Here is a 17,533-nt window from a genome sequence, read left to right as displayed (position 1 = left end):
TTAATTAATTTCACAAAGGTTGATCAAGGTTTTCAGTAGAGCGTATAAATAATTTACACTAAGGTTTATCAATATTATTCGTTTCACTAATGTTTGTAAGAGGTTTTCAGTAACGCATATGAACAATATTTATTAAGGTTTATTAATGTTTTTTTTTTTTTTTTTTTTTTTTTTGTTATTGTTTTTGTAAGAGGCTTTTCAATAGTTATGGCCTATAAGGCCCATATAATGCCTTGCACTCTTAAAAGAGCACATTTTAAAGGGCTCTGCCTTTTGAAGGGAACAGGGAATAGGAATGTTTACTTCTGTTTAGAATTCGCCCAAAGTGAACAAACTGTAAATAGTGTAAATAGTGTCGCACGAACATCTCTGACCAATAAGAGAGAACTTCCGAGCCGCTTAGCCCCGCCCCTGCTGTCAACGTGTAACTGCTCTAACGTTAACTGCTTTATCTATGTTCTATTTCAGTGCTCCACTGTCTGATGTTTATCCAGAAGTGTTTTCACACAATGAACCCGAGCAGAGGAGCATTATGGGAAGCGCCGAGAGAGGCGGAAGCGTCCTCACTCAAACTCAGAGCATTGTGAAAGTGTCCTGACACAAGTGTCTGAGCTCATATCCGCCGCGATGGACCTGAAGGAGAAAACTGTGGCGGCGCTGAAGAAACACGACAGCGGCGGGCAGAGTCTCCGTTTCCCGGAGCTTCCCGCAGCCTCGGTGCTGATCCCGCTGCTGCTGAGAGACGGACAGCTTCGGCTGCTGCTCACCGTGCGCGCCATCCACGTGAGGACACCGAGACTGCTGTATAATACTGTGTTTATATATGCGCAGATGTGCTGAGAGCATGTGGATGTGTTGCAGCTGAAGCAGCACGCCGGTGAAGTGTGTTTCCCGGGAGGAAAGCGCGAGCCCGGGGACCGAGACGAGGTCCACACCGCGCTCAGAGAAGCAGAGGAGGAGATCGGGCTTCCTCCGGACACGGTGCAGGTCATCTGCACACTCTTCCCCGTCCTCAACAAGGTCCACTCTTCGATATTTAATATAATAATAATATATTTATATCTACAGTATGCATTGTGTGTGTGTGTGTGTTTTTATATATAAATATAAATGCCTTTATATCATCTAAAATATATGATTAAATATAAATTTAAAAAGTTATAATTAAAATATTAATTATATAGAACACTACATCCGTGCTTATTTCTGGTGACTACGTGATGTATCTTAATAAAATAATAATATTGTTATATACAATACCATTCAAAAACTTGTTTTGAGCAGACGGATTAAACTGATGAAAACTGACAGAAAAGTCATTTATAATTGTAAAAATAAAAAATAAAAAGTATCCTGTTTCCGCAAAAAAGCAGTACAACTAATTTCCTACTGTATATTTGATCAAATAAATGCAACATAAGAGACTCTTATTATATATATATATATATATATATATAAAAAATACTATCATTGTTGTCATTTATTATATATTTTAAACATGCATTATTAATATTACTGAATAGCTCACTAAATGCATTCTTATTAGGTGATGTCTGCTTGATTTTTAATAAACTATTACAGTATATACAGATTATAATGTAGGTTTTAATTGAATATATTTCATGTAATTCTGTGAAACGGGGAAGAAGTGTGTGTTTTGGGCAGCTGTAACGTCTGAAAGTGTTTCCTCAGACTGGTCTTCTGATCACTCCGGTCGTGGCTTTCATCGAGGACTCCTTCGAAGCGCGGCCGAACGCAGACGAGGTGAGCGAGGTGTTCACCGTTCCTCTGGAGTTCTTCACGAAAGCGGCGGATCACGCCGGATATCCTGTGCCCAGCGTCTTCGGCCCGACCCACAGCTTCATGTACACGGACCCCAGCACAGGCAGCATCCAGCAGATCTGGGGTCTGACCGCCGCTCTGGCCATCACCGTCGCTGTGCTGGCGCTCGGAGAGAAGCCCGAGTTCGACCTGGGCTTCAGCCTGGACGATCCTGCTTCTGCGTTCAGAGACATGCTGAGTCGCAGACTGAGCAAGTTATGACGACGCTGCAGATTCAGACCAGGAGATATGATTTACTGTCATTCAACACTTTGGATATTCTTCATTTAAATAAAAATGTTACTTTTTTTTTTTTTATAATTAACTCAATGAGGGTGTATTACACATTAATACTGATAAATATGCTTCGATACATTTGTGAAGATGCTGATATGATGTAAGGGGGAAACATTTATTTATAAAGTACTGATACTGCACTAAACTATACTCATTAATTATAATAAATTACTAAATTGTTTACATTCACATTGAATATATATGAATATTCGAATCATTTAGTATAATCAGACATCAACATGCAATAATATTGTATTTAAAGTTAATGTTTCAATGGTAACTGAAGCTAAAATTAATTTATATATATACATCATCGCCTGACTTCTGAAAGGAGATCATTCATTTTTAAATAATAAATATTTTATTAGAAACATAATTGTTTACATTGTATTATTTACCTTTTTTTTTTCACTCGTACAAATGAAAGACTTCAAATCAGCGTTATATTAGCATAAGCGTCACTATTATAATCATTTTAATTTAGGTTTTCAGTAATTTTATTGCGTTTATTAATTGTATTTTAGATTTAGTCGTTTTAGGACATCAGGATAAACTGCTGCAAATGAAAATGATAAATGTTAACCTGTCAGCTAGTTGAAATAAAATGTTTATTAATGTTTTATATTCCGCTAATTCATTTGTTTGTTTTATTTTACGTGAACTATAATTGCCCTTCTTCAGATCACAAGTATACACTTGGATAAGAAGGAATGCACTGAATTAAAAGGCAAACGCTTTATTTTATTAACAAATATCACAAAATAAATAGAGATCTTTATTTCTGTGTGTACTGTAACATGAACAGAATCTCATTTCTGTCATTTCTACAGATCTGATGATCTCAGACTCAAGTGCAGGCACATATTCATCTTCACAGCATGCCGTCTGACCTGTTTGTCCTGTTGGTGACTCAAAAACACAATGCACTTATCTTCACATTACACCAAATGAAATGCTAATACACCAATTCTGGTCGCTCTAATGCGCACTGAATATTCTACATTTCAAAAACGCTCAATTTGTAAGCATTACACGTGTTGTAAGTCAAAGTTTATTTATATAGTGCTTTAAACAAAATACATTGCGTCAAAAAAACTGAACAACATTCATTTGGAAAACAGTGTCTCATAACTCAAAAACACACACACACAGACGCTCAGGGTCATTCAAACACAGCCGAGGCCAGCCCGCTCTTCCTGAACGTCTCTGCCACGTGTCTGGAGTGCTGGAGTTTGGCCGAGAGCGCCTCGAACACGTCGTTCTGGTCCAGAGCCGTGGCCGTCCGGTAGATGAACAGTCCCAGAGACTCCAGGCCTCGCAGGCCCAGATTCACACCACAACCTTCCACACAATCACATCAGAGATTACACACTAACAGAGTCTAACACACAACTGGTTCTGACTCTGGTTCTGATGGAAATGTTGTTAGCAGACATAGAGTGCTACACAATAAGGAATATACAGCCAATTATCGTTACATGTATTATTATTATTATTTAGTTTCACAGAATCACATTATCCTAGAACATTCCTGCATCTCACTCAACCCTATTCCATTATTTTTTTATTTATTTTTTGTGTGTGTTGTTGTCTCTGTGTACTGGAAGCTTATGTCACTAAAACAAATTCCTTGTATGCATAAGCATACTTGGCAATAAAGCTCTTTCTGATTCTGATTCTGATTCTGATCACACAGTTTCAGTGTGCCTTGTAATAAATAAAACAATCACTAACACATTATAGTCAATATTCCTGTGCTTTTGTGTCCTGAACATACAAACTACATGCAAGAAGTAACATACAGATAAAAATAAAATATTGATAAAGACAGAAAATTGAATTAAAATAACTAAATATAATTTATTATTACCACATTATTATCAAATATTAGTCAGCATTCCAGTGCTTTGTGCCAAAAACAATATTACATGATAATATATATTTTTAATCAATGTTTTTTATTTATTTTTTTTTTTTCAAAAGCAGAGTCTATTTACTATTAAACTTGTAAAGCCAAAAATAAAAAACTAATAAAGACTAAATTTAATTTTACTAAATAAAATGTATTACTATTATTACATTAAAATATTATTATAAATATGTTTTTAAGAGGAAAATGTCGCAGCATAACAGGGTTGAACTGAACATTCTGCAATTAAATTAAACTATATTCATAGTTTTAAATATGAATATCCATAACCACAGGTATAAGGGGACATTCAGACCGAATGAGTTTTTAAGATTTTTTTTAAAGTAAAAACAAAACGTATTTCAACTAAAAGGCTGTTTTTAGAATGGTTCGTCATGCGTGAGATGCTGCGATAGACAGCATCAACAGTCAAACACGTTCATCTAGTGTGTGTTTACATAGCAGACTCACTTCAGTGGAATGGAGAAGCATGACAGAAGAGTAACTCTGTATCTGGCCTATGAAGCGTCGTGCTCACCAGTGTCGAAGTTGAGCACGCGTGCAGCTTCTCCTTCCACAGTCACGGCGACGTTGTCTCCCTCGATGTAAGCCGCACTGACGCGTCTGTAGGACAGCATGATCTGGAACAGCTTGCGGCTGCACTGCATGTGGTGCAGCGTCAGCTCACTCAGACGCGGCTCGATGTCCGTCTTATACGCGTTGAACGACTGGTGGAAGATGTTCTTCATGATCTGAGACAACAGAGAGGAAAGTGATTCAGTCTCATGTCTGCATGCTCATCGGGGTCTTTACACACACACACACACACAGTGTCTCAATCACTGACATTCCCTGTGACGGCTGGGTCTTGATATATCCTGTCTGTTTTTTTTATCTCTTTGTCACTGTTTCTTACTTTAGTTCTTTATTGTTTTATTTTTCAACCACTCAAATGCATATTTCTGTGCTATTTTTCCTCTTTTCTTGTCTGCTTCTACAATATTTCTATTTATTCATTGATCAAACTTTCCAAGTAAGGCAAAAACAGAGTCAGAGTTGTGATAATAAAGTCTGACATGGCCTTTTGGCTAGTTAGCCCTGTTCGCCCCTGCTGGTACAATTTGGAACTGCACCATCTAGATGTTGTTTATTCATATTTATGTTAGTTTGTTTATTTTTTTTTGTAGTGTTTAGGGGTTATTATATGCCACGACTGAGATGTGTAATAGAGCTGGGAGATATGGCCAAAAATATAACTTTTTTTCCCCAAAAAACATACCATATTGATATACCAAAATATAATTTTACCATTAATGGTGAAGAAAATTCTTTCCGCATGAGTGTTTGTTTGTTAGACTGTTAGACCTTGAGATTTAATGTCATTAACTATGTTTCCATCCACCTATTTTTATGCACATTTTGGATGATCACATGAAAAAAACAAAAAAAACACTAGACAAATAAATTCCAAAAATGCGCATAAAAAAAACGTATGCGCACAACTGAGTAGGATAAACTTTTTTTTATTTAAGGAGAAAAATGTGCATAAACTACAATGGAAACAGTTATCGAATATATTCCACCACGCGCATTGAAAAAGTCGTGTAGCTTTGCGCGATGAGACAGAATAAGCTTGACTAACCAGCGGACCGATCTCGTTCACAGCATCTATATGTTGTTTTGGTCGTTATGAAATGTATTTCTGTATGATTACTATAAGTATCCACCTCCAAAAGCAATGACCGCATTTATTGTGTTTTGTTTGCTCGTTCTAAGGCGCAAGTAATTTATTATATATGAAAATTATTATATTCATTTTTTTCTGGATTATGTGTTTTATGATTTAATACAATGAACTGAATTATTTAAACTTTAACAATTTCATTTATCTTCTAATAATATAATCAAATAAAAATGCAATCAAATAAAACGTTGCACAACAGAACTGTATAAAGTAAAACATGTATGAAAAATACATTGGCTGTATTAAGTTCCTTCAAAATAATACAAACATAATTTCTTTGAGAAATACATTGTAGTATGCAATAATAATATATATTCACCTTAACCTAACCTTAAAGTGCTGGTTGGAGAGGCTGAGAAGAACGCCATTTTGGAATTTAAACTTTGAAGTCCACTGAGTTTATGAGTCTAACAGATGCATGCTGGGATTGAGAGGTCTTACTGAGGAGTTGGCCGTGTGGCGCAGGAAATGCATCATCTTGGAGTCTGCGTCTGAAGTGCAGGCCAGAGCCATGCAGCGGTTCCTGAACGTCCCGTAGATCTTCAGGTGGAATCCAGGCTTCGCTGCCGGCTGCGAGGAGCGCCGTGATTCCCTCACAGTGTCGATCCCGTACGCCGACAGATCAAAATACAGACTATGTGCACGGATCTCAGGTGTGGGGACCTACAAACAAAACAGACCATTAGAACGTCTTAATATTTATTTATTATTACACTTATTACTATACTTTTACCTTACTATTTTACTATAATGTTTTACCGTATATTTCGCATCTATTTAAGATAAATATGTTATGTTTATATATTTAATATATTTATGTATAATATAAATTACATGAAAATAAATATATACATGTAAATACATATAAAAAATTCATACTGTATATGTTTGTATATATATATATATATATATATATATATGTGTGTGTGTGTGTGTGTGTGTGTGTGTGTGTTTACACACAGAATACACACATATATTACATAAACAAAAACTTTTATTTTGGATCCGTTTATTACACGATTATTCATTTGAGCTGTATTATTTCATGTGAATGCTCAAAATACATTAACACTTTACAATAATTAACTAACACGTTAATCCACAAAAATGCATTAACCCTCATATGCCCCTCCCTAATCTATACAAAAGTGTCCCTCATGGATCAAAATTACTCTCTCACTCTTCATTTATTTTTTGTATTTATTTATTTTGGTCCAGAAAGCTTTATTTTGATCCATTTTTCTTTTCTTTTTTTCAAAATGTTTATATAGGTTTTATGATTTTATGATAAAAACTAGCTAACGAAAAACAAAACCAAGAACAAACAAAGACAATTTCTGCATGTCTATACTTTAAGCATGGTGATCCATCAGGACCTAGGTCCCTGAGTGTCTCTAATGACATCTGGTGGAGAAAAATGACATAAACTTGCACTTTGTGATTACAGCCACTAGAGGGGCCTATTGAATCCTATGGAGATTCTTAAATGAGCCAACAACTACAACAACTAAAGAGACTTCATTAAGCTTTCAGATATATCTCAAAGCTTTTGCATATAAATCAAAACGTATATATATATATATATATATATATATATATATATATATATATATATATATATATATATATATATATATACCAAAAAATTATATTGAATTTTATTTACTGTGTTCAAATTAACACACGTTTTATTTAAACTTTGAATTGATTATCATATACAGCATGCAAGGAGTGCTCCCTTTAAATTGATTAAAACTTGTCACTCATTCATCGCGATCTCACAAAGTAAAAACAAAAACAAAAAAACAGTGGGCCTGGTTATGAGCAATCTCAACATTACTGGATGGGGTTAGATATTTTGAAGAATGTTGGTCACCAAACAGGTCTGGTGCCAATTGACTTGAATTATGTTTTTTTTTTTAAATACAATGGAAGTCAATGGGAACCGAAACTGCTTGGTCGCCATCATTCAAGAATATCTTTTGTGTTGAGTAAAAGATCAAAAAGGCCCACAGAGAGAGTGAAAACTGGTAACAACTGATAGTCATGAATCCTCAGTATACAGAGCCAGGTTTCAGCTCTAATTAAACTGAAACCCTGCTTATCTCTGAACCTTATCAAGGTTGCTAAAGCTTTGTTTGATGAATTACTGTATACATAAGATAGACTAACACAACAGCCTGTTGGGGACACTAGCTGACCTTGGTTATCTGCGTTAGCTAAACCTGCTGTACCATCTGCTCAAACAAAAAGCCCATTAACTAAACACAATTATACAAACTTTCATTCTTAACCTGTGTAAAAACAATCAAATTACTGACAGTATAGGCTCCTCACAACGTGTGCTGTAGCAGCTTCTATGCACCTCACCTGCATCGTCAGTGTTTATCGCTGGCAGAAATAGACTTTGTTATTATTCATAATGGCTTAATTTCCTCACCCATATTCATAAAATGAATGAGCCCAGTAGGACCCTGATGACCTCATGACCACAGAGCGCTCGGACTAACATATACAATTCGTATTCAAGAACACAAATGAGACATTTCTGAGAGTAATAGCATGTGAAGAGAAAAAAAAAAGGTTGCTACTGAGATATAGTGGTGTGATACAGTGTTATGATTCAAGGAGAAAGAAATGCATATTGACTGTAAAGGGTTGTTCACATAGGACGCTCTTTAAATCTAAAACGGTTTAAAAAAGCACCGTTCAGAACGCATCCAAATAAAACACTTGCCATGCCAGGTTGCCTCTGTTAACAAAAGCTTGCAATGCTTGCCTGTTGCATCACATGCACTGCATTAATGTAACAGCACTTAACAGTTGAAATTATTTTAACTTGTTTTAAAAACATGGCACTCATGATACGCTGCAAAAGAGCCAAGACATGAGTGTAACAGTCACACACATTCGTCTAGCATGTCCGTTTAAATAGAAAAACGATGGAAAAATAATGAATGAAAAGATGCATTCTGTGTGAATGGTCTTTAATTTTTTTTTATAACATTAAAATGTGCTTTTAAAACGGTGACGCCGTCAGCCTACCATGTCCACACTATCACTGGCAAGCCGTTAAGCAGGAGATGCATGCATCATAGTGTGGGTCCCATATCCCTCCAAACCGGACTACTCCACACAACCCCGTAATCTCCTGGAAGACGGGCGAAGTCCTGAAGTGGGGGGATGCCTGTTTCAAGAGCTGCATCTCAGGTTGTTCAGTTCCAGCCACTCCTTCCACTGAACCTCTTCCAGTCTGTTCCACATTAATAGAAAGCCCAGTGGAAAACCAATCCATCACCATCCCTAACTGCTACGCCCACTTCAGTGCCGTCTTCTGCCCCATCCCGGATACGAGAGGGGGACGAGTGGAAGTCTGCCTTCATAACCCCTACCGGCCACTATGAATACTGTGTGATGCCGTATGGACTTGTTAACGTCTTATGGAAGGACTTCATCCAGGACTTCATCCACGAGGTGCTTTGGGAGTTCCTCCACAAGTTCGTCCTAGTCTACATAGATGATATCCTCATATACTCCCGGAGCCTGGCAGAACATCAACTCCACATTGCGGAGGTCCTGCAATGCCTGAGGGCCTTCCAACTTTATCTCAAGGCCGAAAAGTGCTTTTTCCATCAGCCCTCAGTACAGTTCCTTGGATACAACATCAGCAGCAGTGGCATCCGGGAAGGTAAATGCCATAAGAGATTGGCCCACTCCAACCACCATCAAGGAGTTGCAGTGGTTCCTTGGCTTCGCCAACTTCTGTAGACGGTTTATACAAAATTCAGTACCATCACCAGCCCTCTCACCAGTCTTCTCAGTAACAAACCCAAATCTCACTGCTGGACTCCTGCCGCCACAGAGGCCTTCCACACCCTCAAAGAAGCCTTTACGACCGCCCCACTCCTGGTTCATCCCGACCCTGACCGACCCTTCGTCGTGGAAGTCGACACCTCAACCACCGTAGTGGGAGCAGTCCTTTCTCAGCAGCAGGGGAATCCCATTCGCCTCCACCCATGCACCTTCTCCCGGAAACTCAACCCGGCGGAGGTCAACTATGATATCGGCAACCGGGAACTGTTGGCCATCAAGCTGGCCTTGGAAGAATGGAGGCATTGGTTGGAGGGAGCCAAACACCCATTTCTGGTCCTCACAGATCATAAGAACCTGGAGTATCTTCGAGTGGCCAAAATATTAAATCCGAGACAAGCCTGCTGGGCATTATTCTTCACCCGCTTCCACTTCTCTTAGTACCCAAGGGTGAAAAACGTGAAGGCTGATGCCCTGTCCAGGTGTTACGCCCCAGAAGAGAATCCCGAAGCTCCAGAAATCATTCTTCCAGAAAGAGTCATCATCTCTTCTATTACCTGGTCCACTGAGACCCTTCCTCCGACCGATCCTACTACCAACACCCCGCCGGGTTGCCCACCGGGACTTCAGTATATTCCCAGGACAAGGCGCACTCCACTCATTCACTCCACTCACATATCTCTTGGCACTGGTCACCCGGGGGGTCAGTGAAACCCTCTGGTTGCTGAAGGAATGCCTCTGGTGGCCCAACATGGCCTCGGATGTCAGGAGGTATGTGAATGGATGTACAAGCTGCGCCATATTCAAAAGCCCTCGTCATCTTCCTTCAGGCAAGCTCCATCCTCTGCCCATTCCCAATCGCCTGTGGTCACACTTAGGGGTGGATTTCATAACCAATCTTCCTCCTTCAGATAACAATACCTGCATTCTTGTCATAGTGGATAGATTTTCGAAATCCGGCATCCCAGAGGATATCGTCTTGAACCGAGGCCCCCAGTTCATCTCCTGGGAATGGTAGGCTTTCCACTCACTCCTAGGTGTGGCCATCAGCCTGTCCTCCAGGTAAAATCCCCAGTCAAACGGGCAGACGGAGAGCAAGGTCCAGGAGATTGGACGCTTCCTCCGTACCTTCTGTCACGGCCACCAGAACTCCTGGAACCAGTTCCTTGGGTGGGCCGAGTACGCACAAAACTCCCTTCGTCAACCTACCACCGAACTCACTCCATTCTCACTCCAGTGCATTCTCGGCTACCAACATCCTCTATCCCCCTGGTCAGGTGAATCCTCGGATGTCCCCGCAATCGACTACTGGTTCCGGGAGAGCAAGAGGGTCTGGGACGCGGCACACCACCAACTCCAGCGGGCCTTACACAGACGTATAATGACAGCTGAACTTCGCCGATCTGAGGCCCCAACGTACCAACCCGGTCAGAAGGTCTGGCTGTCCACCCGGGACATCCGCCTGCGCCTGCCCTGCCGCAAGCTAAGTCCCAGATTCATTGGCCCATTCACCATCCTCCAGCAGATCAATCAGGTCACTTACAAACTCCAGTTTACCCCTGAATACCGGATTCACCCCACATTCCATGTGTCTCTCCTTAAACCTCACCATCCTTCTGTCTCTCTTTCCACAGAACCTGGCAAAACTGGCCTATGCAGTTAGTGACATCCTGGACTCCTGGCGGCATGGTGGACAACTGGAATATCTAGTGGACTAGGAAGGATAAGGTCCAGAGGAACGTTCCTTGCTCCCACGCAACGACATCCTGGATCTTAACTTACTCGACACCTTCCACTCCAATCATCCTGACCAACCAGCTCCCAGGGGAAGAGGACGTCCTCCACTCAATCACTACGCATGCACTCACCTGAATACTGAGCACATCCACCTGACCATCATCATCACCCAACCAACTCGACACCATAAATGCCACACACACGCACTCAATGGATGTCCGGTCTCGTTCGCGACAAGGCCTTACCTGTATGCTAACTCTAAGGACTAACTCTTCCTCTACTTACCTCTCTCCAGTGATTCTCCGAAGATCCAGATCCCCAGTGTGCATGTGTGTGGTTCACCTCCTTCCTCTGACGTCTTCACCCAGCTTGCACAGATCCATTCTTCACTCAACCCAACACTACCTGCTCCTCTGCTTGTGTCTATTAATAAACCATTCTGTCTGTTATTCCTCAGCTTCCCAAGTGATCCGTAACAATAACAACTACCTGTATTCACTTAGGCTTTTATCGTCATTATTAATCAATATGTAACATTAAGAAAAGCCTAAAATCAGTTAAATTATAATACAGATTTTTATTTAATATAACCCTGAAAAAGACGTGCTTATTTGTGTTGAATATACACTTGAAGTGTTTCAAATTCTAAAAGTATTTTTTTTAGTCCACTTAAGTGCGCATTTATCAACTTGTCAAGCTATTAATAGACATTTACTAAAAGCAAAGAAACTCCAAGTGTGATTTAATGGGCATTCTGAAAGGACTTCTCACCTGTCTCTGGTCCGGTCTTTCTATAGTAGCATTAGCGCCGTAAGCGTGACATGATTCTACGATGTAATCAGAGCTGATGCCCAGCACCGAGCAGGAGTCTCCACACGAACCGTCTGCAACCACAATCACCCGTGGCCATTCACCCCTCGGCATCTTCCTCAGGTACTCCTCGCTAAACTACAGGAGCACAGCAACAGAAAACAAGCAGGCTTAGTTTTTTTACTGAATTGAAAGATTCCCAATCAAAGGATTCTTATGAGCAGGGTCTTTTAAGAAAATCAAAAACATGCAGCATGGTCAGAAGAGTCTGATTCAGTCTGAACCTGTTGTTTTTAGTGAATCAAGACATGCAGTGCATCCTGGGGCCTATAGCTGTCTGTGACTTTTTTTTTTTTTTTTACATAAATCACCTGTTCATTATATGGCAGACATCAGACAATTATTTAGTTGGCACTACATGTGTATTTAATGAAAAGCTTTGAAAATCGGCCATCACAGTCATTTCTGGTATGTCAGAGCCATCTGTCAGACCAGCTCAAGATTCTGTCTCATGGTGATAGAAACTCATTGGTGCTTGTATTTTTATTCCTGAGGCAATTGTTGCTAAAAAAAATATCACATTTTAAATCTTGAGAGAAATGCTAGGAGCCATTACCTGTGAGAAGAAAACACGTGTACAGGAAACAGATTTTATTCGCCGAAGGTCATTTTTCTGCAGACGGGCAGCAGCTTTATTGAGCTCCTTGGCTTTTTATTTATTTAGTCATTTAATGATCCATGCTGGTTGTTAGATTATTTAAGTTTCAAGTTTACTTTATTTATATAGCACATTTAAAACAGCCACAAGACCGACCAAAGTACATCACAAAAGAAACAGCATCATACTAGTAAGAACACACAAATAAAACATATATTTCAGATTTAGATTTAAAAACAAGTAAAATGATTTTAAAATGTAGTCTAAATTTAACAGGCAGCCAATGAAGGGCCTGAGTGGTGCGATCCCTTTTTTTGTTTTTCAAAACAAATCTAGAGGCAGCATTTTGGACCAAATGAAGACAGGGAATTTGAGCTTTAGAAATGCCACAGTATAATGATTTACAGTAATCGAGATGTGATGTAATAAAAGCATGCACTGCCATCTCCAGAGTCTTATCAGTGAGGAAATGTTTCATTTTTGCAAGTATACAGAGCTGATAAAACCTAGACCAAATCACAGTGGAAGTGTGTTTATCTAATTTTAATCCCTGATAGGGATCCCAGGTCAAAATTAAATGCCTTCATATTTTCTGAAGGGCCAAAAACAATTACTTTAGTTTTCTCCTCATTTAAGGTACTTTTTTATTTTTTTTTTTATTTTTAGATAACCAGAATTTAACCTCATCTAGACAGGATAAAAGATAGGTCATGGTCAGTGGATAATTTTTCCTAAAAGGTGAATATATTTGAGTATCATCGGCATTAAAAGTGAAATGACACTCCATGTTTTCTAAAAATAGATCCCAGAGGTAGTATATAGAATGAAAATAAGGAGGGGGCCAAAACAGAGCCTTGCTGAAGGCCACAGGGGAGAGAAGCAGTGGAAGATAAACAATTCTCCTAGCCTAACCACATATTTCCTGACAGATAAAAATGACTGGAACCACTTTAGAACTGTGCCAGAGAGACCCACCCAATATTACAGTCTATTGATTAATACAGAATGGTCAATAGTGTTGAAAGCAGCCGATAAATCCCACAGAGTCACCCATATCAGTGGCTAAAAAGATGTAGTTTCAGCTGGTTTTTAGCTAGGCCAATCTGGTTATTAGTTGGTGCAAATTGGTTATCAACTAGTTCAACAGGTCATTTGCTGATCCATGCTGGTTGTTAGAGTAAGACGGTCATTTACCTATTTTTAGCTAGTACTGGTTATTAGCTGGGCTAAACTTGTTATTGATTAGTTCAAGTTGGTTATTAACTAATCCAAGCGGGTTATTTGCTGATCCATTCAGGTTGTTTAATTGTTTCAATAGTTGATTGCCTAGGTTTAGATGGTTATTAGCTTGGTCAAACTGGTTAATTAATTGGTAGAAGTTTGTTATTAAATATTCCAATATGGGTATTTGCTGATTCATGCTGATTGTAAGATTGTTTAAACTGGTCATTAGCTAGATTAAGCTGATTATTAGCTGGGTGTAAATCGGTCATTAACTTGTCCAGCTGGTCATTTGCTGATCCATGCTGGCTGTTAGATTGTTTAAGCTGGTTATTAGCTGGGCCAAACTGGTTATTAGTTGGTGCAAATAGGTTATTTACTAGCTCAACATGTAATTTGCTGATCCATGCTAGATTAAGCTGGTAATTAACTTATCTTTTGCTAGTACTGGTTATTAGCTGGGCCAAAATGGTTATTGATTGGTGCAAGTTGGTTATTAATTAATCCAAGCTGAGTATTTGCTTATTGTTAAATTGTTTAAAGAGGTCATTACCTAGGTTTAGCTGGTTATTACCTGGGCCAAACTGGTTGTTAGTTGGTGCAAGATCTTTATTATCTGGTCTAAGATGTACATTAGACTGTTTAAGCTGGTTAATATCTGGTTTAAATTGGTAGTTATCTTGGCCAAACTAGTTATTAGATGGTGAATGTTGATTATTATATATATAGAGCTGGGGGGTGAAAACTTTTGGAATTTGAAGATCAGGGTAAATTGTACTTAATTTGTGTACCGGGAAACATACAAGTATCTTCTGTTGCTTACGAAGGGCAGAACTAAATGAAAAAAAAAATTATTTCAACAAAATAAGACAAATTTGGCCATCTTCATTGTGTTCAAAAGTTTTCACCCCCAGCTCTTAATGCATCTTGTTTCCTTGTGGAGCATCAGTGAATGTTTGAATCTTTTTTAATAGTTGTGTTTGAGTCCCTCAAATGTGCTCAGTGTGATAAGGTGTATCTCAAAATCATAAAGTCACTGCTGGAAAGGGTTCAAATATGTAAAGATGTAGGAAAACTGAAGAATCTGCAGGACCTTAAAGATTTTTCTGAAGAACGCTGCTCAGTTTAACTGTTCAGAACAAACAAGGGACTCATGCACAACCATCACAAAACAGAAAGACAGTCGAGGATCATCAGGTGACCACACACAGTATTAAGAACCAAGGGTTCCCAAACTTTTGAGTGGGGTTATTTTAATAATTTCAGCATTTTTTTGTCTTGTGGACTAAATGTTAATATCTTTTATGCACAATATCTTACTCAGGACAGTACTAAATAAAAAATAACATGCATTTAGTATGATCTATCTTATTTTTTGAAAATTACAAAAATATTTTCACATTCTGCAAGGGGTGCCCAAACTTTCGAGCCCCACTGTATATATATATAAACATTATTATTATTGTTTTTTAAGATTGTTAACTTGAAGTTGTGGCCTAATGGTTGGAGATTCATAATCCAAGAGGTTGCAAGTTTAAGTCTCAGTGTGTTCACGATGTGTGTGTGTTCAAAGTGTGTGTGTACTTTGGATGGGTTAAATGCAGAGCACGAATTCTGAGTATGGGTCACCATACTTGGCTGTATGTCACGTCACTTTCACTTTTGTTACTTTAACTTGTCCAAGCTAGACATTACATTGTTTAAGGTGACCATTGGTCAAACTGGTTATTAGTTGGTTATTAACAGGTCCAACTGGTCGTTTGCAGATTCATGCTAGTCATTAGGTGGTCATTGACTAGTTTAAGATGGTCATAAGCTTGGCCAAACTGGTTATTAGTTGGCAAAACCGTGAAATATGGTTATTAACTTGTCCAGGCTAGATGTTAGGTTTTTTTAATGTGGTCATTGGCCAAACTGGTTATTAGTTGGTGCAAGATGTTTAGTAACTGGTCCAACTGGTCATTAACTCGTTTAAGCTGGTCATTAGCTGGGCCAAACTGGTTATTAGATGACCAAGCTGGGATCCATGGTCGAAATTTCCATGGTTACCAATAGAGCTCAATGGAACTTACAGTTAGCCACCAATGCTTCTGGGAAACACACCCCTGCGCAGTAGATGGTTCAAGCTTCTATGTTCCAAAAACTAGCAAGACCACCTTAACTTGGCATGATCAGGTTGCAGCTTGCATCAGCTAGAACACAGTTACCATGTTTCAAACCATAGCTATAAGCTTTTAATATAATTTTGAGTAAATTAATAGGTCCGGACAAGTGAATGGTTAAAATAACTATTAGTAACTTTAACTCATGGTACTGATTTATTTGCAAGCGACGCAATAAGAAACCACAACTCGCATGCACGCACCTTTGTACCCAAATGGATTTCCACATCAACCTTTTTCTTCTTCTGCTCCAGGATGCTCAACAAATACTCCTGAAAAACTCCGATCTTGGTGAAGAAGTGCTCGTTGTGCCAGCAGCCTTCCATGTTGTCAAAATCCACCCCCAGGTCCAGGAGGAAGCGCACGCTGCGGGGGTCCAGCGCGATCTGCTGCGGTCTGCAGAGCAGCGCGCTCCGGTAGCGCTCATCCAGAAGAGTCAGTTTCAGCACCTTACCGGAGCGGACAGCGACCAGAGCCGCGGTCAGCCCGATCGGACCCGAGCCCACGATCAGAACCGAGATCCGAGCCCGCCACTGACGGATCCCGTCCAGGCTGACCTTCACCACCGCGTACACCAGCACCGCGAGTACAGTACTGAGCGCGGTGTCGTACGCCAGCGTCTGGTACTGATCCACGGGGCTCTCCGCGCTCACCGCGACCATGGCGCGATCGTTCAGGGAACTGAAGACTGCACGCTTCACTTGTTGAGGAGCTTGGTCATCGCTGGCTGCCACGTTACATGTGGGAGGTGAACACGCCGCCTGCACGAGCAACTCTCACTCCGCACTTTCTCTCGCGCGCCTTTCCTCAGAAGATATCGGTGTACAAATGCGCACCTCTTTTTTCTGCGCGCACTGCAGTTCATTTGGGATGCTGCTGTCGGTGTCTCAATGCGTGTAAGGGGCCGAGTATTAAAGGAACTTAGGCTTTTTAAGGTATTTTAAACGTGCAATGAAAATGTTCAATGAAAATAAAAATGGGTAACAGTAACACTTTATTATTCATTAACACTTAACTCACTACTGTTAACTACTAAGGAAGATGTGTTAATTAATCAGTTTGTAATATAGTTTTATGATTATGTTAAGTAACAGTTAGCTAATCAATAACAAATATATTCTGTGATACCTCCTGAAGAACTACTATTAATTATCTAATAGCTAGGGTTCAAGAAAAATAACTATGAAGTAACTACTAATGAACAGTTTTACACAATTACATTGAATTATGACCCTTTCATATAAATGTTATTAGCAATAGTAGTAGTATGAAAATGCAACATTAATAAATGCAGTACATTTTATAGAGGTTTTGCCTATGTAGTAAATTGTTTTGTGAGTGTGTTTTGTAAGAAATCGGCTTCC

At 39.4% G+C, this 17,533-nt stretch overlaps 2 protein-coding genes across 2 annotated transcripts; one reads left to right on the top strand and one right to left on the bottom strand.

Moving 5' to 3' along the window:
* The first annotated feature begins 402 nt into the window (after nt 1–402).
* Nucleotides 403–2,314, top strand: LOC113043786 (nudix (nucleoside diphosphate linked moiety X)-type motif 7). Its single transcript, XM_026203380.1, has 3 exons — nt 403–783; nt 862–1,020; nt 1,693–2,314. Exons 1-3 carry the CDS (start codon nt 628–630, stop codon nt 2,041–2,043), a joined length of 666 nt encoding a protein of 221 aa, XP_026059165.1. The 5' UTR covers nt 403–627; the 3' UTR covers nt 2,044–2,314.
* LOC113043773 (uncharacterized) lies at nt 2,126–17,109 on the bottom strand. The gene is made up of 5 exons (XM_026203361.1): nt 16,373–17,109; nt 12,090–12,266; nt 6,213–6,434; nt 4,566–4,779; nt 2,126–3,459 (listed from the first exon to the last, which is right to left on the bottom strand). The coding sequence occupies exons 1-5, from the start codon at nt 16,829–16,831 to the stop codon at nt 3,281–3,283; spliced, it is 1,251 nt and encodes a 416-aa protein (XP_026059146.1). The 5' UTR covers nt 16,832–17,109; the 3' UTR covers nt 2,126–3,280.
* Nucleotides 17,110–17,533: the final 424 nt, after the last annotated feature.

The sequence above is a fragment of the Carassius auratus genome, chromosome 25 (assembly GCF_003368295.1).
Source record: "Carassius auratus strain Wakin chromosome 25, ASM336829v1, whole genome shotgun sequence".
Taxonomy (NCBI): domain Eukaryota; kingdom Metazoa; phylum Chordata; class Actinopteri; order Cypriniformes; family Cyprinidae; genus Carassius; species Carassius auratus.
This window is presented reverse-complemented; position numbering and strand designations above follow the sequence as displayed.

What these genes read in the sequence shown, in the direction of transcription:
- LOC113043786 (XM_026203380.1), top strand. Translation starts at nt 628, where the DNA reads ATGGACCTGAAGGAGAAAACTGTGGCGGCGCTGAAGAAACACGACAGC. An exon ending in TCACCGTGCGCGCCATCCAC is followed by an intron (nt 784 to 861) that starts GTGAGGACACCG and finishes GATGTGTTGCAG; the next exon opens with CTGAAGCAGCACGCCGGTGA. An exon ending in TCTTCCCCGTCCTCAACAAG is followed by an intron (nt 1,021 to 1,692) that starts GTCCACTCTTCG and finishes GTGTTTCCTCAG; the next exon opens with ACTGGTCTTCTGATCACTCC.
- LOC113043773 (XM_026203361.1), bottom strand. Translation starts at nt 16,831, where the DNA reads ATGGTCGCGGTGAGCGCGGAGAGCCCCGTGGATCAGTACCAGACGCTG. An exon ending in AAAGACCGGACCAGAGACAG is followed by an intron (nt 6,435 to 12,089) that starts GTGAGAAGTCCT and finishes TTTTGTTTGTAG; the next exon opens with GTCCCCACACCTGAGATCCG. An exon ending in CGTGCTCAACTTCGACACTG is followed by an intron (nt 3,460 to 4,565) that starts GTGAGCACGACG and finishes ATTGTGTGGAAG; the next exon opens with GTTGTGGTGTGAATCTGGGC.